Source organism: Chelonoidis abingdonii, chromosome 19 (assembly GCF_003597395.2).
Source record: "Chelonoidis abingdonii isolate Lonesome George chromosome 19, CheloAbing_2.0, whole genome shotgun sequence".
In the NCBI taxonomy this organism is placed as follows: Eukaryota; Metazoa; Chordata; order Testudines; family Testudinidae; genus Chelonoidis; species Chelonoidis abingdonii.
In genome coordinates, this window is record NC_133787.1 from 7,948,003 (window position 1) to 7,974,556 (window position 26,554).

The following is a 26,554-nucleotide window of genomic DNA, read 5'->3' on the forward strand; positions in this document are numbered from 1 at the left end:
TGTGCTCCAAGCATCACTAGGAGAGATCTTCAATGGAATGGAGGAACTGTTATCAGAACTTGAAGGTGTGAGTTGCGCTGATCCTGCAGAAGAACTAGTCCAGTTCTGCATAGCATTCCACAAGTCCTTCCTGCTGCACATTCAGCACCCTGGTACGTATCTATAGGTTCACAGACAATCAAAAAAGCAGACCAAATGTTTACCTGTGAGGATTAAAATGTCACCATGACAACACAGTTGACACCACGATGTAGAACAGACTTCTGAGATATCATGCTGGCACTTCAAGTGCTTAAGAAGATGGCATGTTCCAGAAAGCAACATTGCACACTTCTGTCCCATCTCTCTGATTTCATTCAACATTGCCCTGTCTTCCCTTATGGAATTTTACAGGTTTTTTCCTATATATATTTTTTTATCACAATATGGAATTTCAGAGAAGAGATGGCTCTGCTGTAGCATTTTCTAGGATAGTTCAAAATTCCTATAGAACGTATCCTAATCTCTACCCAGGAATACAGCTTGGTGGAGTCATTACTATACAACTTTATTACCTTTTTATAGAATCCTATTGGATCCAACCCTATGAAATTTTATAGGATGTTTCCACTTGGTTCTTCCTCCCATTCTCCAGCATTGATGGTTTTTCTCTCTCCATCACAAATAATCACAGGGGATTTCTTCTATCAGACATTTATTTCCCTGAACCAAGCACAGGCACATTTCCTAAAAGACTTAGATCCAAAGTTTGCCCGTTTATTAATACTGCACTATGGAAAAATAGATACTTTCAATCAATATGATGACAGTTATAGGATCAAATTTTGGCCCGAAGCTACATGTCAGTTTCTTTCCTGAATATCCATGTGAAGTGAGACAGACAGACTAACTCAACCCCACTTGAGCACCTAATGATTACTTGGTGCTAAGGCAGTCTCTAGCCTGTCTATTTAATTGGCTCTCTCTTTGGGCTAAAATCTGTTCTCAGGTTGTGGCCCATGCTGCCAGCTATGATATGCTGACAGAATTTGTTTCCACTGTAAAATTAACATGGGCTTATTAGTAGAGTGACTATGTAGAGGTGGGACGTCATGTTATAGAAAAGGGATAGCTCAGTGGTTTGAGCATTGGCCTGCTAAACCCAGGGTTGTGAGTTCAATCCTTGAGGGGACCATTTAGGGAGCTGAGGCAAAAATCTGTCTGGGGAGTGGTCCTGCTTTGAGCAGGGGTTGGGACTAGATGACCTCCTGAGGTCCCTTCTAACCCTGATATTCTATGTGAGAATCATTCTCTATTCTTGATTTACTAACAAAAAAAAATTGTCATCAGTGCAGAACCAATGTACTGCAGCTGAAGAGAAGCAAACTCATACATCAGCCTTGTGGAGCATTAATAACATGCCAGCTAAATTCTGATTCTAGACTCTCTATTGGTGGCAATGAGTAATTGATTCATTGTAAGGAGCAAAGAGAACATACAGGATCTATAAACCACTATCATTTTTAAGACCATCACTTTCAAAAAGTCCCATTTTAGGGCAGTGATGGGTTGAACTGATTGAATCAGCAGGCTTGTGCTTCAGTCTCAGTATTGCTGGTAGAACTTAGCTCTATCCATCTGGACTGACCTACTTTGACATAGAATAACCCGACTGGTATTTTAGAGGCCTATGGGAACCATCACTGTTATCACCTCAAATTCAGGCATCTTGTCTATCACATTCTGCCCCACCCCCATCACACTTCCACCCAGCGTTCTTCCCCAGGCGCGCCATTTTTCCCACATAAACACCCCTGTGCCTTCTTCTAAGCTGAATGGTCTGAGGTCCTTGACATTTAAATCCCTCTTGAAGACTCACTGCTGCCAAGCTGCTTATAGCGAATCGAGTTGGTGTGACTGTTCCTGCTAACCTCAACATGTCTGCCTGTCTTTGGGAGCTCCCCGGGCCAGTGGCCATTCCTTCGTCTCTGTCTGCACACCACCTAACCCACTAACCTAACCGTTACTGTGAACAAATAAATAACAATCTCAAAAGACACCATTTTTATACCCCCCAAACCTTGCGACTCCCTAACAGATGGTGAGCAGGGACCCCAGGTGGAGGTTGTTAGTGGCGAGGTCAGAGGAAATTTGCACTCCCACTCCAAGCATGGCATTTGAAAGATGTACTGCAGATTGCAGCACTTGTGAGCCCTTTGGGATTCAAGGCTCAGATTTCACCTGTCGTTTTCTCAAGTCCTTTTTTATAAAGTCACTGACCTAAAGACTAAGGTGCTATGATTACCCCCTCATCCGCCCCCCCAAAATAGGGAGCCAGAAATCTTCAGCCTAATGCATCTGCTCTTGTTGTGGTCAGTCAGCAGGAAACAATCGTACTAGCAGTGCTGGGGTGAGCATGCCAGGCTGTCCTCATCTGGCAGATGGCAGCTAGACTAAGGGGAAGAGGTTTGAAGGAATGACAGCAGCTGCACAGGTCTGTGTTGTGCAGAGGAAGAGAAAGGTAAAAGCATCAATGAGGGGCACACATCTGCCCAAGGTAGTGGACAGAGAGGTCAGTCACGCTCCCTCTAGGGCTTGTACTAGTGGACGGAGAATGCTTGATCTGGAAGAATATGGGGTGAGCATCTTCTTAGATGATTTTCAGGCTTGGTGGGCCAGTGAGACACTTGATGCACATGTTTGGAAAATCTTCAGCAATGGAATAAGGTTTCACTTTGAATTACATAGTTCAGGCTATAGCCTAGATTAGGCAACAAGCGGAATAGTTTAACAGCAGTTAAATGCACAGGTTTCGCTTTCTCCTGCCCAAGACAAGAGCCAGATAAAATGTATGCAGACTCTTATGCACTTCATCAGGTGACACATGGCCTGATTCTGAATTCACTCACATTGCCACAAATCAGGACTAGCTCTGCTGATGTCAATTGTGCTGCACTGGTGTAAATCAGAAGTGAGAGCAGACTCAGGCCCTGCATGTTGGCTGCAAGGCACAATGCAATGCCACCCCAGGTGCTGTGCAATATGGACGTTAGGATTCTATTGCATCAGTGTGGACAGATTTCTTCAGCCCCAAGTTCAGTTGCAGCACTGGCCAGTCCGATGGCAGGCTGTTCAAGATAGTAACTTATCATTGATAATACGTCTTCCTTTACTCAGACAACATCAGCTACAGCAGGAGTGCCCTACTATCTGAGTCTGTATTGTCCCATAAAATGTCCTCAGGCAGCACTGTGCATCTGAAGGTGCCATCTTCTGGATGAGCTATGAATCCAAACACCCTAACCACTTGTGGTTAGCATACATTGAAAAGCATTTGTTACAAGAGAAGGGATGTTAGATCCAGTATCCTGGCCAAATGCTGGTGAGCATGACTACATTCTGCTTACCTAAATCCCCCCTACAGTTGGACATAACATTCTCGTGTGCTGTAAAACAGCTATCATGCTCCACTCCAGAGTGGGCTGCATTCTTGTGATGGTGAAGCGTTTACTTGCACGTGCACTGGGTGAAATCCTGATGTTTTTACTCAGTCCTCACTCTGTGCAGCTTTGGGATCTGGCCCATTACTATAGGATTTGGGATCCCTGGGGAGAAAAGGCCCTATGGGAATGTGAAAGTATATTATCTGAAGGTCAGTTTGTCTTAAATGAGTCTTTCCCCCTTTCCCTCTTTTATTAAGGAAAATCTTTGAGTGATGGATGCAATTTTCCTCCTTCATTTTCACCTAACTTGCTGTATTGAGGCTTAGGCTCATGTTTTCTTACTTAAGACCTGCTCCAACTCCCACCAGGATCAGGGGGAGCCTTTCCATTAACATAATGGGAACTGCACCAGGCCCAAATCCCCTGGCACAGGGCCTGGTGGCTGATTTCGTGGGGTTTTAGCCTTAAGAATCTTACTGCTTGATTTTGAGGGGTGCTGGGGTTCCTGTTACTTTCACTCACATAGGTCCTAATCCTGCAATAGGATTTGCTAGCATGCCCCATTACCCCCGTGCAGAATCCCTCTGAAGTGACAGGCTGCGTTAGGAAGCTACTGTGCTACTCTTGGAACTGTAGATTTTGATCTATTGTGCACACCTGTACACCAGTGAGGTGCCTAATGCAACTGATCCACAGAGACTATGGTCCCATCCTGCACTATGCAGCGCAGTGAGTTTTTTAATGAGTTCAAGGGGCACAGGTTAAGGCTTTATGTAAAAATAATGGGCCAAATTTTGCGCTCTCACACCGGTGGAAAATTGAAGTAACTCTCTCGACTACAAAGCCACCGTTTGATTGGTTAGTCCAGAGGGTTGCCTTTCATCAATAAATGCCTTATTCCATCCCTTGGTGACATTTATGTTACCCACTATGTTGCTGCGATTAATTCACGTATTCCCATGCACATATAGCTAATGGCACAGCTATTTAATCTTCATGTTCTCTGATTTTAAACCAGGCTTTCTCAAACAGGGGTCACCACTTCTGTAGGAAAGCCCCTGGCGGGCCGGGCCGATGTGTTTACCTGCCCCATCCGCAGGTCCGGCCAATTGTGGCTCCCACTGGCCGCAGATCACTGCTCCGGGCCAATGGGCGTTGCTGGAAGTGGTGTACAGTAAGTCCCTTGGCCTGCGCTGCTTCCAGCAGCTTCCGTTGGCCCGGGGCAGCGATCTGCGGCCAGTGGGAGCCGCGATAGGCTGGACCTGCGGACAGGGCAGGTAAATGCACCGGCCCGTCTCGCCAGGGGCTTTCCCTACAGAAGCAGTGACTCTTGTCTGAGAAATTCTGTTTTAAACACTTACCCAGAAACAATTCCAATACTGAGTCCCAGATGAAATGTGTTATATCATGGATATTGCTGCCAGATGTGCTATGGAATTGTGAGCCCAGCAGAGTTTGCGCTATGAGCATTGCCAATGAAATACCCTTTTCCAGTTGAGATTTGGGTTCTATAAACATGAAACACCCTATTTCATCCATCTCCTCCACACGGGACACTCACTCACCTGCTCCTCTCTCTAGTCTAGGTTTTGTCTTGCCCTCACCCTGAGGGATAGCTCAGTGGTTTGAGCATTGGCCTGATAAACCCAGGGTTGTGAGTTTAATCCTTGAGGGGGCCATTTAAGGAACTAGGGGTAAAAAAAATCTGTCTGAGGATTGGTCCTGCTTTGAGCAGGGGGTTGGACTAGATGACCTCCTGAGGTCCCTTCCAACCCTAATATTCTATGAGAAACAAATCCAAAGCACATGTGCACTATACTTTCTGATTATTATTTCTTTCAGTGCCAACAGTTCTAAGCACACTTAGTGCCAGCCAGTTGGTTTTAAATATTAATCGATGTGAAATGTGTCTACATTGGTTGGGCAGAGCCCTCTTTCCTCTTGTGTTGGAGACAATACCACTTCATGTCCCGCCTCACCATCTAAACAGCCAGGACTGAACCACTGAGGGCCAGTCCTCTGCTGGTGTGAATCAAGCAGTAGCTCCACTCAAGTCGCTGTGAGTGTGCCAATTTACACTAGCTGAGGATTGGGCCCAGAGACTTTCCCAGCTGCTCTCCTTTTGAATAGAACTGAAACGGCTATTTCTCTTTAGCTCTATTGTGGTTCCTGAATTCCACACCCAATAGTCTAGTGGAACAGCCGCCACTTCAGCTCTAAAAGGACAGTTCTCTGCCCTTTATTCAGTGAATGATGACCTGTTCTGCTGGTGGGAGGTATCGCTGTGTATTATCCAGGTTTGCTAAAGTCAACCCAGACTTCACCAAGCCATCTGTTCCACCAGCTCTCTGGACTTTCATGCTTTCTTTCCTTTACAAACGTGTCACTGAGCCTTTCTCCTATGGCCCTCCTTATAGGGAATGGGGTCAAGTGCAGTTTATTCACATGGCAAGGTGTGAATAAACTGACTTTAGAGTCAACGTAGTTCTTTTAGCACATTAAGGATGGTAATGACCATCTGTGCACAGGCTCTGGTGGCTGCTTTGAATGCATTCCTCTTAGAATTCAGGACGTGGACTGACAGAAGTGCTCTGGGGAACAGACGTTCTGGAAGAAGACAGACTGATGAAACAATAATGGAGCAACCTTGTATTTTAGAAAGCTATGGTTTTTTTACGCTGGTCTAGAGACTGCTGAGATCCAAAGGCAATTCAGTAACTTATTTGGACAGATTTTGAGTGACAGCTGGATAGTGCCAGGTAGAGGGAAAGGATAAAGGAATATATCAAGGAAATACGTCAATGCAGCCTGTGAGAATGAGCTCTGACTGCAGCTGTGCAGAGCAACAAAGACCAGGAGAACCTGTGTCCTCAACAAAGGAGCTGCCATGAAGACCCCCTGAGCTGAGCTGGAATAACCCCATGGCCTAAAGCCACTCACTGCTGAGGGCTTTCAGCCCTGTGGCCTCACTTCTCATAGGCCATTGAACCTGACCTCCTTGCATGATTTACAGAACTGTCCTGAGGAGGTGGTTTCCAATGCCTAGTATCTCGACGACTTTGTACAGGAGCATTTTTACAGTGCACAAATGAAGTTTTAAATGCTCGTTTGTTGGGCAAGGCATGGATCTGATCCCTGTTTTGTTGTTTTTTTTCCTGAGGGAGATTTCCCTCAGTATCAGCACTTTGCAGGGGACTGGAGGAGAGACAGCATGGGGGAGGACAAAAGAAGAAAAAGCATTAACCTAATGTGTATCAAGCAGCTTTCCACTTCAGAGATTCTTGCTGCATTTGTAATGGGGCATTTGGAGCGTACATTGTACACGCAGAATGTATTTCCCTTCTCCAGTATTCACCATCAGTTCTCTCTGTTGCTCTCTTTCCCTCACTCTCTTTTTTTTGTGAGTTTAAACCAAATGCATTGGCCATCTCAGCCAGTGACCAAAAAAATCTGTCCCTCAATGAGCCAACCAGCTCCCATAGCAACAAGACAGACTGTGAACATAACAAGAGCTTTTTTCTTTTCCCCTGAGAAACTCACTGCATTTTTTGATTTTCCCTCTGCTGCTCAAAAATGTGAATGATGGTTATGGAAACATACCTCATCCTATCAGGCTTTTCAGGAAGAGGGCGTGGGAAGGTGAGAAAGGGAGGCATTGCTTAGCCACAGACATAAAGACTTATCAGTCTATTTAATTTAGTATGGGGCACCTGTCCCTAAAATTGCTCAGTGCCAGATGGATATCCTGTGACAGCAGCCCTAAGTAATGTGTTGCCATGACACTCACCATGGTGGAAATTCCTTTTAGCTACAGCAGAATATAATGGTTGATGTTCTTATGATAAATCTACCATATAGAGCGGTGGCAGGTTCTGTTTGTATTCTCCCCACTACACCCAGCAAAACTGAAGGTCTCACTGAGTTCCAGGCCTCATTCTATTGAATAAATACTGGCAAGAGAAAGCGTCGTCATAGCCGTCTGCGGTTAACTTGAAAATCACATGACTTGTAGGCTAGCTTCACTGTCTATCAGCTCTAGATTCTATCCCAAGTTACTGAAAGCCTTTTTAATACACTAAGTCCTCAATAATAAAATCAAGAGCAACTGGATACACATAGCATGACCCCTCATCAGCCAGAAATTAAATAAAATCCCCAAATGTCCTGAGCCAGCAAGCAACAAGTTCCATGTAAAATGTGGGATGGATTACTTCAAGGATTGTCTCTCTTATGGTTTCTATAAAGCCCTGCTATGGAACATGAAACAGCATCTTTCCAAAACATTACACGTCATGCAGGAGATTAGAACAGTGCTGTCTGGGCCTTGGTATAGTTGAGTTTCAAATAAACTCATTGGATTTACATGATTTCACCCCTTAAAGCTTAAATTTTCCACCCAGTAAAACTGACCTGCATACTCACAGCACCAAACTAAATAGGGTGTGTGAGGTGCTGTTACACGCCCAGTAAAGCCCTGTACACGTGTTTATCTGGTGTGTAAATAGTGTAATGAACATGCTGAGGAGCCAGAAAAGGTGCAAGAAAGGTCTATGTTAAAACTGGGACTGACTGGCTTTATTTAACACATTCTTTCACCACTGTCAGTTGCTTTTCTTGCAACACTCCTGTCTTGTGGCTCCGAAGTGTATTAGTTAAACGAAGGTAGATTTCTTTCTACTTATAGCATCAAATTTAAAGGCCATTTCATGATCCAGTGTCAGAGTTGCACCTAAGCAGACAGGTGTGACTTTCAGTATGGAGGCCCAAGTGAGGGTTTTGTAGAAACTTAACTTGGTGACAGGTTTCAGAGTGGTAGCCGTGTTAGTCTGTATCAGCAAGAAGAACAGGAGTGCTTGTGGCACCTTAGAGACTAACAAATTTATTTGGGCATAAGCTTTCGTGGGCTAAAACCCACTTCATTGGATACATGCCATGGAAAATACAGTAGGAAGATATATATATAGAGAGAACATGAAAAAATGGGTGTTGCCATATTAACTATAATGAGAGTAATCAATTAAGGTGGCTATTATCAGCAGGAGGAAAAACAACTTTTGCAGTGATAATCAGGATGGCCCATTTCCAACAGTTGACAAGAAGGTGTGAGTAACAGTAGGGGAAAAATAGCATGGGGAAATAGTTTTTACTTTGTGTAATGACCCATCCACGCCCAGTCTTTATTCAAGCCTAATTTAATGGTGTCCAGTTTGCAAATCAATTCAAATTCTGCAGTTTCTCACTGGAGTCTGCTTTTGAAGTTTTTTTGTTGGAGTATTGCGACTTTGAGGTCTGTAATTTGGTCTGTAATTTGAGGTTTAGTGTAAGGATACATTTTGTACTCATCTGGATTGTCAGTGTAGTCTTGGCAGAATTGAATCACATTTCTCTCTTTTCTTTCAGATGCTACTTTGATGGCGTGAAAGCTGCTTGGTGAATGGGTAATATTAAGCTTTCACAGCACCCAAAGATACCAAATTACTATTGGCTGTTACTGGAGCTTCTAACATATCAGAAAGTTAAATGTTTTTCGAGAGCCATATCCAGCAGTGGAGACATCTTATTCCTCCACAGACTGGGGCAAATGTGTGTTTTGTCAGGAAGACACAGGCGCAGTTGATTAATCCAGCAGAATCAAAAAGAACGCATGTTGGATCTGGCTATCAAACAATGTCAGACACTTTCATAAGCTGAATGCACTTCCCATACCGATAGACATGTGTAGATTAGATGACAGTGATGGTATTGAAAAGACTGTGACCAAGAACAATGGATGTTGACACAAATCCTGCTATATCAAGTTTTAACAGGATTACACTTAAAAGGCCGGAGGCGGGGGGCGGGGAACCTGAGAAAGCTGTGGATTAACCCAGATGAACTGCAGAGGAAATGTGCATGTTTAACTGAGCAACACCAAGGTCCCCCAGAAAAAGAAGCCTGCTTTATTTGTGACATGAACCTAGTCAGAAGGCCTCCATGAAGCTTCTACCTTCAGCACTGATCATCGAGTCCACAAGTGTGCTCTTCAGCTGCAAGACCAGAGCTTGCTTGCAAAACTAAGTGCAGGGGACCTAGTGGCCCAAGAGGCAAGATGTTTGGTGTCTCTCTCTAGCAAAGTCAGGGACAAGAAAACTGAGCAAACCCATGTGGAGAAGATGTCGCATGGGATTGCCTTTGCTGAAATGATAGCATACACTGACGAGACAAGACTGAAGATGTGGCTCCGGTCTTTGAACTAGCACATCTCCCAAGGCTCTAGACAACTACACTATACTATCTGGAAGTGATGTTGGCTGGGTGCATTCACAGCACTGAACTAAAATCCCGTATGCTTTGACACATTCCAGATCCTCAAGCACACAAAGAAGGATGTGGTTTTTGGCTTTAACCAGGATATTGGACATGTCCTCCAAAAAGCATGTGAGGAAGACTGTGACGAAGAAGCATTTCACCTGTCCCAAAGAGCAACAATTATTTGAAGGAATGTGTTTCAAATGAAAACATAGTGTACTGGATCATCGGATCCAGGATGCCGGAATCACTATTGGCACTGAAGTCCGTGATATTGGATAGTGCGAACATTAAAATACAGTCAGAACAAATGTCCATTAATACAGCTACCCTTGCTGTTGTACTGCAACAGTTAGGCCAAAGTAACATCCAATGCTGTGAAGGCACAAAAAGTTTGTACCACAACAAAGCTTGAGACATGCTTTTACCAATCTGTGCTGGTTTGAGGCTTCATGAACAGACATGAAAAACTGAGCTAGTAGATAACTTCTTGAAACTTGGATTGTCCATCTCCTATGACAGCATTGACCATCTCTACCAGCATGGCAAACAATGCATGCCAACACTTTGAACATGCGAATATAGTCTGTCCTCTAAAGCTCTGTGATAATCTGTTCGCTGCTGCGTCCATAGACAGAGCCCACAAGCCCATCTCTACCATAGCAACAGACCTTCCACTTTTTCACGATCCAGTACTCAAATTGAGGGAGTTGTCCATTGAATTCCCACCTGGGACTGAGAGATTGCAGCATCAGTGAAGAAGAGTATCATCACTTCCTGAGTCTTACACAATTGTTCCTCCATTGATTTTGAAGAAAACCATCCTGCTGCAAATGTTGAAATCAAGACAGACTGTGATTACCTAAGTGATTACCTAAGCCCTGCAAGCAGAATGCAGAGGGTTTGAACAAGTAAGGCAAGCAGCAAATCTGAATACCTTTAATGGAGATCAAGACGTTGCCTGGCTAGCTTACCATGACAGCAAACAGTCAGTGCCAGACTTTCCCCCAGCAATTACGGCTTCTTCCCCTCTTTCCAGATGATTCCAAGTCTCTGGCAATGATTCATCATGCCACAGATGTGATAAGGAATGTTGTTCACCACCTAAACCCTCTGTGGGTCTGCCCCTTTTCACCATAACCAAACAGATACAGCAGATACCTGCTGGTTATGGAGAGGAAAATTTTATCCTAATGCTGGGTGGTCTTCATCTGGAGATGGCAAGTCTAAAGCTGATTGGAGATTGGCTAGAAGACCGTGGATGGACAGAAGCCCTTGTTGAGTCCAAAGTGGCCTCTCCAGGAACGGCTTATTCCTTCATGAAAGCATCTCATGTCACATGAACTAGGTGCGCCCAACTGCTAGTATGTCTTGCTGCAAAATGGATACAGACAGTATATGCAAGATCTCAGGGAAGATGAGGCACTCATGGGTATTACATTGCCGTCTATATGATTTTATAAAAGTATGCTAATGAGTGACTATAATGTAACTGGAATATGCTTCATGCAAAAAGTCTCATAAGGTATTATTACAAAGATTATAATCTACTGAGTGTGATCATCCAATTTGTATAAATGTGCCACTCTTGTATCTGAAACTAGAAATATGAAATATAACTCTGAAGGCCTATTGTAATTACGCAAAGTGTGGGCCAATAATGGTGGTTTGGAATCTTGTTGACTCCCATTAACCAGGACAACTGACTGCAGATGGTTCTGTTTTACCTGTAAGTCTTCCTGTATACGTGTATAAGTGGGTAATAAAGTCTTGCAGTGACATGTGATCATGTCACCTCCACTGGAATCCATCTTTAACCTAGTGTCTTTCCATTGAGAAAGGAGGCGGGGGGAGAACCCAGAGGGGGACAAATGATTCCCGCCTTATACAAAAGATATATAAATGGGTGGAACAGAACAGAGGGGGAGAGCCATCACGAGGAATCCCCTAGCTACCACTGAGCTGGAACAAGAGCTATACTGGGGAAAGAATTGTGCCCAGGCCTGGAAGGTGTCCAGTCTGAGGAAAAAACTTACTGAAGCATCTCTAAGGGTGAGATTATCTGTATTCAGTTTGATTAGACATAGATTTGCATGTTTTATTTTGTTTTGCTGGGTGACTTTGTTCTGTCTATTACTACTTGGAACCACTTAAATCCTACTTTCTGTATTTAATAAAATTACTTTTTACTTATTAATTAACTCAGAGTATGTCTTAATACCTGGGGGAGCAAACAACTGTGCATATCTCTCTATCAGTGTTATAGAGGGCAAACAATTTATGATTTTACCCTGCATAAGCTTTATACAGGGTAAAATGGATTCATTTGGGTTTAGACCCCATTGGAGTTGGGCATCTGAGTGTTAAAGGCAGAAACACTTCTGTTAGCTGCTTTCAGTTAAGTCTGCAGCTTTGGGGCAAGTAATTCAGACCCTGGGTCTGTGTTGGAGCAGATGGGCGTGTCTAGCTCAGCAAGACAGGGTGCTAGGATCCCGAGCTGGCAGGGAAAGCAGGGATAGAAGTAGTCTTGGCACATCGGGTGGCAGCTCCCAAGAGGGTTTCTGTGATTCAACCCATCACGATGGGTATTGTCATGATGTGACAAGACAAAAGTAGAAAACCCATTGTTCCACTTCTGGCATATCACACTTCATCCGGAGCTCCTTATATTGACCCCAATGTGTTGTCAATCCACAGGCACGCTTTACTCTCTATGTTGAATGCCGCAGAAAGCTGTCACCCTGGTTCTTTGTGTTAGATCAGTGGTTCTCAAACTTGGTTTGTGGCTTGTTCAGGGTAAGCCCGGGATGGGCCATGAGACGCTTTGTTTACCTGGAGCAGTGTTTCTCAAACTGGGGTTTCCGCTTGTGTAGGGAAAGACCCTGGCAGGCCGGGCCGGTTTGTTTACCTGCCCCGTCCGCTGGTCCAGCCGACTGTGGCTCCCACTGGCCGCGGTTCGCTGTTCTGGGCCAATAGGAGCTGCGGGAAGAAGGGCAGGCCAAGTCACTTACTGGCCGCCGCTTCCAGCAGCTCCCATTGGCCCAAAGCGGCGAACCGCGGCCAGTGGGAGTTGCGATCGGCCAGACCTGTGGACGGGGCAGGTAAACAAACTGGCCCAGCCCGCCAGGGATTTTCCCTACACAAGCGGCGACCCCAGTTTGAGAAACACTGAACTGGAGCGAACACTGAACTGGAGCAGGTATGGCTGCTCCCACCTTCCAGAGGACGCAGTTTGCCATGCCTGGCCAATGGGAGCTGTTCATTGGGTGCCTGCTCACCTCCACGATATGGTAAAGTCTTCACACAATGCTTCCAGACATGGTTAGAGAATTCCGAAAGGAGAACTTTACAGTTTGCAAGACGTAGCACGTTTTCTCTGCAATTAAGCTTTACCAAGCTCATGAGAAAAAGGATGCTATAATCAAAATGGATAGTGGAGTTGCTGGAGTAACACAAAGGCCAAAGGACCCTCAGCACCGGATGACAGTGGGGCCAGAAGTGACCAGGTTGACAGGAGAATTTGAAGCCACAGCAGAGAAAGGAACCACCAAAAGGGTCTACCACAAAGCACTATGAGCAGGTGAAAGGTGTCCAGCCTTCTTTTGCATGGCATATCAAGGTGCCTGTTGAGGTCATAGAAGACACGAGCAACCCCTTCTCAGAAGAGAGTGTAGACTTAATAAACTGGACACCAAAGACATTTTTAGGCCCTGCTGTGATTGTCTCTGTTAGGGACACTGAGAAGACGGGGCAGAAGCAGTTTGGCATGTTTGTAACAGAGAGATTGCAAGACAAAACTAAGCCATTAACAGAGCTTATCAAGTGAAATAAAGTCCTCTTGTTCAGCAGAGCTTCTGTGAGGGAGACCTCCAAGACCAAACTGCAGCTCTCCTCCTTGAAAAATGTGGGGAATGAGATGTTTCAATATACTGAAGACTGGGAATGTCCTTCTTGTTTCTTCGTTCATTTTAGGCTGTATGTTGATGTAAGCTGCCTTTTCCATCTTTTTGAGACACAGCAATATCCTGTTATGCATCGATCAATCTGAATGATCATTATTAGAGAAATGCAACTTTCTGTTCATGAATAGATGCTTGTAAACATTTTTTCTGTATAATCAATATTTTAGTAACTACTCTCTGGCGACACACTACCGAGCATATTAATTTTCAGTATTTTTGTATAACCTCAACCTGCTACACTTCATTGCTTTAGTTTTTGGGACTCTTAAGACAATCTAAATGTACAAACACAAAACCCCACTGGGATGGTTTAATACCATAAACAATCAGTATCCGGAAAAAAATCAGTAGAAAAAATGCATCCAGAATTTAAAATGGCTGCTAGAGTCAATGTGGCATGACTTGGCCATAGCCCCATATCTGAACATCTTGATTGGATCATGCCCTAAGACTCTGCCAAATTTCATGTTTTTATCATAAAACCCACAATTCTTTCACAAATCTGCTCAGCTAGTATGGCTGGGCCAAGGAGTGCTCAGAGGTGACTGGCACCAGACTGACCTAGAAAATCATTCCCCTCCTGAGGCAGAGAGCGATATTATATATTAATACAGCTCCTACAATTCTGAGGATGGAGAGATTTAACAAAATATAATCCTGCTAGTAATTGGCAGGTTCTAATGTTTTTGCTGGGAAACTACCAGCCAGAAGATTGGCATGCTGAGGTTCCTAACTCATTCTTTCTTTCACGACGGGCTGGAACTTGGCATGGAAGATGCAAGACCAGGAGCAATTCTTTATTCCTTTCAGAATCACATAACTCAAATTACTACAATATAAAAAGTGAAAAGCTGCCAAGTGATCGTGTCTTACGGTCCTGTCACGTGTGATATAGGCTATGTCTATGGGCAGGTCTACACTATGGGGCTAAGTCGACCTAAGTTATCCAACTCCAGCTACGTGAATAATGTAGCTGGAATTGACGTACCTTAGGTCGACTTATTGCACGATCTACACCGTGCTGGGTTGACGGGAGAAACTCTCCCACTGACTTACCTTATACTTCTCATTCCAGTAGAGTACCGAAGTCGATGGGAAAGTGATCAGCGGTCGATTTACCAGGTCTTCACCAGACTCACTAAATCGACCCCGATGGATTGATTGCCGTGCATTGATCTCCCAGTAAGTGTACGTGTACACTACCTGCTGGATCGGTACGTAGCTATCTATCGGGGATCAATTTATCACATGTAGTGTAGACACGATAAATCGATCCCCGATCACTCTCCTGTCAACTGCTGAACTCCAGCTCGGTGAGAGGCGTAAGCAAAGTCAAAGGGGGAGCCGTGGCAATCGACCCCGCGCCATGAGGACGTGAGGTAAATTGAACTAAGATACGTCAACTTCATCTATGCTATTCTCACAGCTGAAGTTGCGTATCTTAGGTCGATCCCCCACCCTAGTGTAAACTAGGCCTAAGTGGAGACCAGCTCTATGTCACAGACCCTATGCTAGTATATCTGTGCTGGCATAGCCTCCTAGTGTAGATGCAGCATATGCCAAAAGAAGGAGTTCTTCTCCCTGCATAGCTCTGCCATTTCCCCCAAACAAAGTTCGCTAAGCTGACGGAAGCACTCTTCTGTTTGTACAGTTGTCTCTACACTGAGGGGTTTGCTGGCATAGCCGTGTTAGTTTGGGAATATGATTTTTTTTTTTGGTCATACTCTTAGGCTTGGTCTACACTGGGGCAGGGATCGATCTAAGATATGCAACTTCAGCTACGAGAATAGCATAACTGAAGTCAGCATATCTTAGATCAACTTAGAATCACTTACTTCATGTCCTCGAGGCGCGGGATCGATGGCTGCTGCTCCCCCATTGACTCCGCTTCCGCCTCTCGCTGTGGTGGAGTTCCGGAGTCGACGGAAGAGTGATTGGGGATCGATTTTATTGCGTCTAGTGTAGATGTGATAAATCAATCCCTGATAGATCGATCACTACCCACTGCTCAGGCAGGTAGTGTAGATATACCCTTAGCCATCATAGCTATGCTGCCATAACTTAATAGGTAGGGGTGTGTGTGTATGTGTGAGAGAGAGAGAGAGACAGAATGTGGGCTTTCAACTTTGAAAACTGTCTGTTCTACATGTACAGTAATGACCTTTTTGAGGGAATTTCGATACACAGAATGTTCCATTTCATGGGCATTAAAAACACTTGCTTAAACAGCCTCTTAGGGAGTCAGATAAGCCAAGGGCTAATTGGGCAATACCACGCATTTAAAGAATGTTTAAATATGTATTGACAGATTAGACGGTAGCATCTCCAGATATTTGGTCAATAACCTGCATTGTAAAGAAATCACTTAGCTCACAGTGCACACTTCTAGGTTTAGACTATGTAAATATGCATTTTATACACCATCCTATAAGAACTCTGATGAAGTGTCAATGCAAACACTACTCAGTGCCAATGCAAACCTACTCAGTGAGGCTATTTTAGCCTGCACTCCTTTTCTGTGAAAATATCAATGAAGTGGAGGAAATCAAAACACAGAAGGAATTCCCTCAACCTTGTGAAAGTGCATGTATGGCTAAGCATGCCTGCGAGTTTGGGTCACTAAAATTTATAAACTCATCCAGATTCTCTCAGTGTGGTTACAAATGTAGCGTTTCTACTGAGTGGGAGCATACTTCAAACGTATTCTGAGGGCAGCACTGACCTGTACTGCAAGATATTTTTCATGACCAATAGCTCAGATTTTTAACCTTAGACTTCGCCCAGTTGTCTCTTACCCCAAGCAAGAGTTGAAAACCAATCATCTGCCCATAATTATGGTCGATCCAAACATTTGCATTGATTTGTTTTTTCTTTAAATTACTAACTTTAGACTTCAGGTTCCCTTACATAACCACACTGATCAGTGTGATTAAAAGGATGAGTTAAAGAGAAGGAGCGTTTTTCAGAGACGCTGGCCCTTTGAAGGGCTGTCTAACCTGTAAGCCTGCATTTTATGGCCTGAATCTTACTTCGCTCTCCTGCCATGAATCCAGTTAGAAAGATAATGACAAGAAATACACACGTTTCTTCTGGGTCAACAACAGGTATTTGAGCAGAAATTTCGCCCTCAGTTACATTCTTGCACTCTCTCTGAAATCAGTTGTCACACACGTGTGACCAAGGGCAGAATCTGGCCATCGATATCCCCAATCTATACAGTAAGATTCTAGGATTGTCACTCTGAAGCCTAGAACGTCTGATCAGTATGAAGTGATGGGAACAGCTGCAGGCATGAGGAGAGCTCTTTATGTTTAGAATATCACCAGGTTTCATGGTCTGGTCTGGTCCAATTTTTAAGTTCTCAGCCATTTTGACTTTACAAATTACACCTGTGCAACACCTTGGGCTTCCAGCGAAAGTAAAGGCTGTATCTACGCCGTGCCATCAGTCCTAGACCACTGTAACTCAACCAATCACCACACTTACTTTACAGCTAATCTGCATGTGACAATCTCATTGGCTGTATGAGGGAGAGTGCCCAGATGGTGGATTATTTGTCCCGGCTGCCACCATTCACCAGGTTCAATCATCACTGGAATTCACAGTCATTTACGTCCAATTTTTAAGTTCTCTACCATTTTTGGCCTTTTTTTTTTTTTTACACACGACTCTGACAGCATGCAATTCCAATTACTACTAGTAGTAATAATGAACTACTGATGAAGAGAATCTGGAGAACCTATGAAAGAAAATTCTTCCTGCCAATGGACTCTTCTGTTTGGCCTCTAGTAACTTTAAAAATAAATTTGATGCATATAAATAAGAACAGCATCTGCAGCTAAGATAATTAAAATAATACCACAAGAGCCCTTCATCTTCATGCTTCAGGGCAAACATTGATCACCAGTTGGGGTCAGGATGAAATTTCCTTAGCAAGGTATTGTACATAATTAGAGTACCTTAAGCTGTTGGTACCTTTTCTACTGAAGAATCTGGCATTAATCTTTTCAGAGACAGGCTGCTAATAAATAGATCTCTGATCTGGTATAGCACTTACTATATTCATCTTATGACTTTGACTGACAAAAGCTAAGGGATTCAGATATGATTCTTCTTCAAGGCTTAATATTTAGTCTAGTGGAAGTGGCAAGGGTGAATATGAACAAGCGATCTTATATCTCTGAAACCACCAATGAGTCTTATATCAACAACAAAACCCAAGATCATTCATCTCAGTCGCACTTTATAAATGAAATAAGTTCTTTCGGGATAAAAATCTGTATATGTCAAGTTTCCATCTCTAAAGAACCCCAGGTGAAATTCACCCTGGTGCAGAGGGCCAACACAAGACATATCCACTGCTTCTTGTGACCCAACTGGGCGGCATAGGTCTTGCACGTAGTAGTGAATATCACCCTAAAAGAACTGCATTCCAACCTGCCCCGTTATGGAATGATTTAAAATGGAAAAGCATTGCTTTAAAGGGATGAATTGTGTAGCTATAATACTGGGCAAATTGCCTGTTTAATGGCACCAAACCCTCTGTCTGCAGCACCTGTGCACTAATAAATTCAGGGAAACAGAAGCAGTATAATATTTCTCCGTTTCTTGCAAGATCAAAATAAATAATTATACCAATAATTTTTGTAAGGGGTGGCTAAGAGAAAGGAACAAATGGTAAGCAAAGGGCAGGAGAACTGGCTTCTACAATAGCCAGATCAGGCAGAATTAAGAAATATTATGAAAATCAGCTAAGAGAAAATGTAAGGATCCGTTATGAAATATCCCAGACAATGTTTCTCCTTGATCTTGTGCTTTATATTAATGAACAGATAAGCTGCTGTCCGACCACAAGGCCTTTATTCTGATCTCACTTACACCTGTGTAAATCAGGAGTAACTCAAGGGAAGTCAGTCCAGCCACCCTGAGTTTGATCTCATCAGATCAGTAAGAATGGACTCAAGCCTGATTATTTGATCTTAGACAGCCTATCAATATCCTCTAGACTAAAAGCCTTTGGCAGGTGCCCAGCCAACAGCAGATAGCCTTTCTCTCTGCAACAGACTTCAAAATAAACATGAGACCTCTCTCCTGGAGCTTGTATGGAGCAATTTCCAGAATTCCCACCAAGACCATAACATCCAAAAAGGAAGTAGAAATACCTGAAGGCCTACGGGACATTGGTAGCTTTGTCACATGAAATGACTTCACCCTTTTTCTGCTCTTCACCAATAGTGGACTCCTGAGAACCTATCCTTGAGATTCTTCCATTTGACTAGACCCCCGCCCCCAAATTTTTTTTATTAACCACATTATTCTAATTCTATACACTTTCAATTATGAGTGGGGTCTTTTTATGATTATAATTGAAAGGGGAAAGAAGTCTGATACATTTAAAAAATTTAAGTGCATCTCTGAAAGGGACATTGTCAAGCTAAAAATCATGAGCCAAAAGTTTCACCACTTAGTAAAAGATCCCATAGATAGTGCAGGAAGTGGAACAAGCACTGATTTGTAATCACCTATTTCTAATACGGGCTAATTTTCAACCGTCCTCTGGAGCATGAGGCAGAGGTCACTTGCCAGTATGAACTAGAGTAAATAGTGGATTCTCTGTAACTTCAAGTCTTTAAATCATGATGTGAGGACTTCAGTAACTCAGCCAGAGGTTATGGGTCTATTACAGGAGTGGCTGAGTGAGGGTCCGTGGCCTCTGATGTGGAGGAGATGCAATTAGATGATCATGATGGTCCCTTCTGGCCTTAAAGTCTATGAGTCTAATTGGTTTAAGAATAAGATTTTCTCGAAGCTGGATCCAAGAGCTGGTATTACGTCAGATCATGCTTTGGCATAACCCATTGCTTCTCAGCATTGTGGAGCCAGGTTCTAAGCTCACGTGCCTGGTTGCTTATTTCCAAAATCCTGTGATGGGACATACACACGCTGCGTGTCAGAGGCATTGTTTTAAAAAATGTCTGTTCATTGACTTGCATATAATGAAGATATGTACTAACAAAATTACGGAGCTGTCATTGGTACATTGTGGGGTGTCCTCACGTTCAAAGAATATTTTATTATTTATGGGCCTGATCTAATTCCCAGGGATGTCAATGGGAGCCTTTCCAGTTACCTTAACGTGGGGGAGGCAGTGTTCAAACCCTATTTCTATAGAGCCTGATCCCTAGAAATCAAAGGGGGGTTTTGCTGAGTAAGGGCTGCCAAGATTTGGCTATTAGCTCACAGAAAAGTGGCGCATGCACCGAAAACAAGAATCCCAAGTCCGCAGCTTCACCTCTGCCTCTGCATTTCTGTACACTCACTATTCAGATTGTGTGTTCAAACTGTGATTTTGTGGGGCTGAGTCCCTGCAGTTTAGAGGCTGTCTTTAAAAAATTGGCCCAGAATAGCAAGGGGAACGGAGTTAGCAATAATCCAAGCAAACCTCAACTTCTCGCCACCATGACACTGTTTCTGTGAGGCAGGGAGAACATGAGAGATGGTCCTCAAGTCCCCTTGGTGTAACAGGAATTCTCCATGGGAACAGTTGGCACCTTCTCTGCAGGAACAGGAACTGACATACCCTTTAATGCTATCCAAAGATTTCAGGCAGCAATTTTTCATTAGTCATAGTCCTGATTACTGAGATCCTCCATTAGTTGGTAAAGCCAGAGCCTACGTGGAATGGGTTTAACCTCTGAGAATTAGGATTTCATGCATTAAAAAATTAAATTTCATATTTAAAGCTATCTGTCACAGACTATTTATCAGATATGAAGAATGAATTTTTTCCCCTGTGCATAGATTTTAGCAAAGACAAGCTATGTGCATTGGTTGGAGCTGAGTCACTGACTAAACAACAGATTAAAGTAGTTCGTTCAAAGCCATCATGTTGGTTCTCAAACTGCTCACAAGATCTCCAATGGTATATAATCCCTATGCTGTAAATCATGGTAGAAAATATCACCAGGATTTAGTTTCCTTATGGAAAAGCCAGCAACACTGACACCTTCTTGCTGTGGGCAAAGTGACATCAGGTCCAAATGACCCCAGAGCAGTAGAGGGCACACAGGTAAACAGACATGCCAATCCAAGTGAGAAGCTAAATAGGGTGGATAGCAGTGGTAAGACTGCCAGAAGTGGAGTAGTTAATCTGAAATACTACAGTTGCTGCATGCCTCCACACAAACCTGATTCTGGAGGGAAAACCCTCATTCCAGAAGTTATTTCACTTCCAAAGTGGATTGCTAATGCAGAATAAGAAACCAGATAATTAAAAAAAGAATATTTTTTTGCAGACACAAGGCCATTTACTCTGAAAAAACTAAAAATATTCTGAAAAAAACTTTCCCATGTAGACAAGGCCCAAGGAAGACACCTGAACATTAGCAGAACTTTCTCTGTGAAATATCTGATTTTCTTGCCTCAAGCAACTTTCCAATGGGTAGAAAAGATCTACTGTACTATTATCATGACTTTGTTTGCTCGTATCTGTATTTTGGACCTTTGTAGGAGAATAGGAACCTTTTTTTTTGACCTGTAAAACAGACCATGCACTGCCATGTCCAGAGACAGCTGGGTTTTGTAATATGGAAGCACCTATGGCCCCATTTTCATACTGTTTAGAGAGGCAGTTGTGCCCATAATTACCAAAATTGCACGTGCAAACCTATTTAGTTAGCCACTTGCACATGCAATTTGCACAAACTGATCAAATTAGTCATGCAATTGTGTAACTAAAATGTCTGAAAATCTTCCCCTAGAAGTGTTTAGGTTGTGCAAATATGCCTCTTCTCTTGCTATGTAATCTCTAGTTTTTCTTCCAAATCAGCTCTTTGCAAATCTTTCACTCCATCATTTCAACTGGATATTGACCTACCCTTCGCTCCTTATCACCGTATTCAATGCCCAAGGTATCCATGGCACGGACGATAGCTGCCAGGGACTGAATAGTGTTGCTATAGACCACAGGCTTGTACTGCTTCACGTCTTCTCCGGAGAAACCATCTTCATGAATGATCCTACGTAAAAAGAAATGATAAAGACCTGAGACAAATGTCATTTGCATTGAAGCGTTAGAACAAAGTTGTTTAAAAATTGATTTAATAACTTGATTGGCCTAATTTACTTGGTATTTCTTTTACTAGACCAGTGTTTCCCATTAGCAGCGCTTCAGGCTTTCGAGAGTGACATTCCAGTTTTCTTCTCGCTAGCTTCATCATGAGACCTCACAACAGATCCCGGTTTACTGCTGTTGTCTGCTGCCCATTTAATTGTACACACTTAAACCTTGAGTGGAGCTCGAACGGCTTCATATTCCATTTGTATAACAGCAGCAGCCACTGTTAGCCTAGATGAGGTTTCAGGTCCTAATCCACCTCACAATGAGGTCTATGGAAATGTTTCCTTTGATTCCAATGGGAATTGGATCAGGCCTGCATTCTGGTAGACAGCCACAAACACATTTATAATATAGTACTTACAACCCATTGGAATTGCCTGCTCAATATACAAGTTTATCATAAGGAGCTCTGCCATCAGCACACCCTAAGAAGAGCTAATAATCAGAGTTAGGTCACAAATTTCTCTTGACCCAAGACTGCACAGAAATTATACTTATGGCAATAAGAACAGGAGTCCCTGTGGCACCTTAGAGACTAGCAAATTTATTTGGGCATAAGTTTTCGTGGGCTAAAACCCATTTCTCCAATGAAGTGGGTTTTAGCCCATGAAAGCTTATGCTCAAATAAATTTGTTAGTCTCTAAAGTGCCACAAGCTCTCCTTGTTCTTTTTGCTGATACGGACTAACAGGGCTTCCACTCTGAAACTTATGGCAATGTATCAGTTCTGTGCCCTAGAAACCATTCGTATGGCACTGAATGCCTTTCACATGTAAAAGGTATTAGAACACCACTCCATATTCCAACTCAAACCAGAAAATATGACTTTATAGTCGTTAATATAAAACCATCCAGATCAATGCCATAGAGTTTTCTCTCACTAGCTTTAAACCGATGTAGCTTAATTTGCTTTAATGGAGCTACTCCTGGTTTTCTCCAGTGTTGGAAGATGATCAGGTCTAGAGATCTTATGCTAAACAACTGGTCTAAATCCAAGCATATGCCGGTCGTCTTTGTTTAGGCCATAGTTATAATTTAATAGAACCTTCACTGCTTACTCAGTTTGTATTCCCTATTCACTAGTCTAGTTGCTAAAACCGACCATAATCGGTGGGAGCTGCTGAGGTGAAGTGGTGGCTGGGGACTGTGAGGGGGCATGGGCCACGTTGCACTCTACTGCAATAACTAAGAGGAAGAATAACAAAAACACTCATCAGGAATTGCCATTTGTGAGACTATGTAAACATACTGCAGGAGCCAAGGGCATGTTACTGCAAATGGCAGGTGGTGTCTGGACCTACCACAGCACCAAGGGAATAAGACAAAAACAAATGTATCCGCATAAAGGTCTGGCGTTAAGAAGAAAAGGAGAGAAAAAAACAACCTCCAAACCAATCAACACAGCCACTAACGTAAGAAATGGTGCCACCATCCAGACAGTGAAATGCTGCTAACGATGTCATTGGGGACACTATGACGCTTTGGGTAATAGCTTGCACTGAGGATGGATGGCTCGTCGCCAAGCATGTGTGCCCTTTCTGTGTTCTTTAATGGTAATAAGTGTGACTCTTGGAGAAAGGATGGACTTTGTGCTCAGCTTGGTGCGGGTAGGGGAGGGGTGGGATTGAGGACTGAGCTCAACTTGGAGTGGGTAGAGGAGGGGTGGGATCGAGGACTGAGCTGCCCCTGGAGTGGGTAGAGGAGGGGTGGGATTGAGGACTGAGCTCAACCTGGAGTGGGTAGAGGAGGGGTGGGATTGAGGACTGAGCCCTCCCTGACATTTTTGCAACCCTGAACAGATGACTTTCCAATGGAGCCTCATGCACTTACCACTCTGCACAGCCAGAATTTTATATTCATGCATGCAAGCCAAGGAATTTCATACACAGAGCCAAACCCTGGGCCTGCTATGATGCCGTCGTACTGCTCTGGCAGAGCCATGGGGCCATCCAATCAGTTTGCTGGACTCCTCAGGTGATGAACCGCTAGATACGTTGACTCTACTTTACCACCTGCATGCTGGGACAAGCCATACATCAGGCCATGGATAGAATCTGGGGACCTTAAGCTGCCAGAAAGGCCGCTTGGATCCGCTGGGGAGTAATCAGAGCAGTGCTGAGGCTGCTGTGCTTTGTGGTAGGGACTGATCCAGCCCTTGGAGAGTCCCAATATTGGGAGGCGGGAAGGTGGCAGAAAGCCGCTTCTGCTCCCCATCTCCTGTCTCTGGTGCTATACAGAGCTCATTTGGACCCACCCATTGGACTCATCTGTGGGTCCAAACATGAATTTGAGTGAGTGTGTGTGGACAGGGGGATGGGCACAAAAACCAGTACATTCAAAATGGGTGAGGGCTATGTATGAGGCAGCTTTGATTAGCTTGGAAAGCTTTGCAGGGGGCATGTGTGAGGGTTGAATGGCAGATGTACAGCCTGGGACATTCGATTTCATTTGCTGAGAAGAAGTGCTGGCTCAAGAAACTCCCTGAATCTTTGTCAAACCACATGGTTGTAAAGTCCCATGTTGCGATGTGTGTGTGTGTGTGACGCTAGAGAGGATCTTGCCAGATGTCTCCTGCAAACCACGCAGCTATATTTTAAATGGAGGGAGGGATAGGTAGTAGTAGATGTGGGGGAACGACTGCATCAAATGCTTTAATGACTTTTCATTTCTATTGTCATGGCTTTCTTGAATTAACACTTCAACTCATACAACTTGGTTTTATTTGGGGAGTGGGTGGGGGAGGTTCTTCTTCTTCCCCCCATGGTTATAGAGATGGAGATGTGGTAGGACTTCTAGTGATAGAATCACCATGAATTTAGCCCTTGCACTTCAGCAAGAGGCCTAAAAAGTTGGTGAATCCTGATCCTCCCTTTGCACTAGCAGCAGAGGTGAAAGTAAGCCAGTCTGGTCCAGTACAGTGTACCGGCAAGAGCTGGTACCCAGCCGACAGTATTGGCAGGGGGCAGCTTCCCTAGGGCAATTTAAAAGAGTCTGGGCTCTTGGCAGTGGCCCTTTAAATCACCGCCAGAGCTCCAGGGCTCCCAGCTGCAGCTACAGCTACCATGGAGCTCTGGCGGTGATTTAAAGGACCTGGGGCAGCAGCAGCGATTTAAAGCCCCCGCCTTCTGCCTGAGGCCCCGTAGCCTTTCGCCTGAAGTACCCCTTTGCCTGCTCAGGACTCTGGCCCTGTGTACCAGTAAGTCCCTTAAGTTACTTTCACCCCTGACTAGAAGTGAAACTCCCTTGGGTCCCAGCTTGATTTACAGCAGTTGAGTCATTACTCAAAAGGGATGTGAGAAATTCACAAACTCCTGGGCGAAGTCCAGCAATTGGGACCATATTTGACATGAGTAAAGTGGAGGGTGACACAAATCAAGGACTCTTGTCACTAAGGTCTCTGCTCTTATTGTTGTGCAACTGATGTGCAGAGCTGACTTTCATTATATCCCCATAGCGCTTTTGGAGAAGCAAGTTCTTCCCTTCTAAAGTCTATGCTGTGGATGCTGGAAATTTGCAAATATAGGGGTGGCATTTTCCTGGCGAGGAAGGAGAAAGGAATTAAGGTTTTTCACTTGTTCAGGTGCCTTTATGGCACATGAGCCTCAGTCCCTATATGTAGACCTGCTGTGATGCCAATATCTACATTAATAAGGAGAACAGAACTACAGAGGCATATACTGTAATAATCCCTTTCTGGTCAATGTGTCTTTCCCCTCTGAGAAGCTGCTTCAAGCAGGATTTAAAATGAACACCTCTAAGGTGAGCCACAAAAAAGCAAGTGCGGCAATGCCTGTTTAATGTGTGTTAATTAACACAGTGGCTTTCAATTCCAACATTTCACCATATAACTTAATAATAATAAAAAATCACAGCTTAATGATGCAGAGAATAAACAGAGAGGATCCGATTCTGATCTCACGCTGAAGCACCTGAGTAAATCCACTGAAAGCAACAAGAGGCATGAATTCAGTCTCCATGCCCAACCAGTCCTCCATCTCTCTGCAAAAACTGCCATTGCTGATGAGCTAATTAATACTAGTTTGGATTTACATAGCACTTTTATTTCAAGGATCTTCAAGCCTTGCACAAATATTAATCATTAAACCTTGCAAAACTCTCGGAAGAAAGGGAGGAACCTGAAGTGCCTCACAAGAGAGACAGGGTCGTGTTTTGCTTTTCATGGTGTTGACACACGTCTGCGAGGGACTAGATTTACGCCAATCAGCAACACTGCCAAGAAACACAGCTCAAGCTATTGCTCTGTGCATCGGAATCAGACTGGGATTGTACCACCTTAGTTCAGAACAGCATGTAAAGGAATGTAAACAAATTGCACAGCACTACTTTGTTCCTGCTTTAGTTATTGGTGGAACAGCCACTGAGCAGGGCCAGCTTTCATCACTGACATATACAGAGTCCAACATCTCATGGGTTCTGTCTGCAGAATAGCTGAGCCATATTTGTGGCATAACTGGGATAGGGTAAGGGATGAAGGCATCAGAGCTCAACAATAAAGTTGAGAAATTATAATTGGTTTTTCAACACATTTTAAGGCATAATAATTATTGGGTCTGATTCTAAGCTCACTCACTGCTTTACACTGGTGCATCTCCCTTTACTTCAGTGGAGTTACTACTTGTTGACACCAGTGTGAGAGGAGAATCAAGCTCATTTTGATTCATGTGGCAAAAAGTCCCACTTGAAGGTGGTAAGAGACTGGTGCCATCCACAATGGATGGCGGGGAGGCCTGGATCACTGATGTC

General features: G+C 43.8%; 1 protein-coding gene across 2 annotated transcripts in view; it reads right to left on the reverse strand.

Annotated features, from left to right (window-relative positions):
- GNAO1 (G protein subunit alpha o1) overlaps positions 1-26,554 on the reverse strand; it is a 310,003-nt gene that overhangs the window by 185,318 nt on the left and 98,131 nt on the right. For both annotated transcript variants that reach the window (XM_032785771.2, XM_032785772.2), the window contains exon 3: positions 21,549-21,690. In XM_032785771.2, the coding sequence (XP_032641662.1) occupies positions 21,549-21,690 (142 nt within the window). The remainder of the gene's footprint in view (positions 1-21,548; positions 21,691-26,554) is intronic.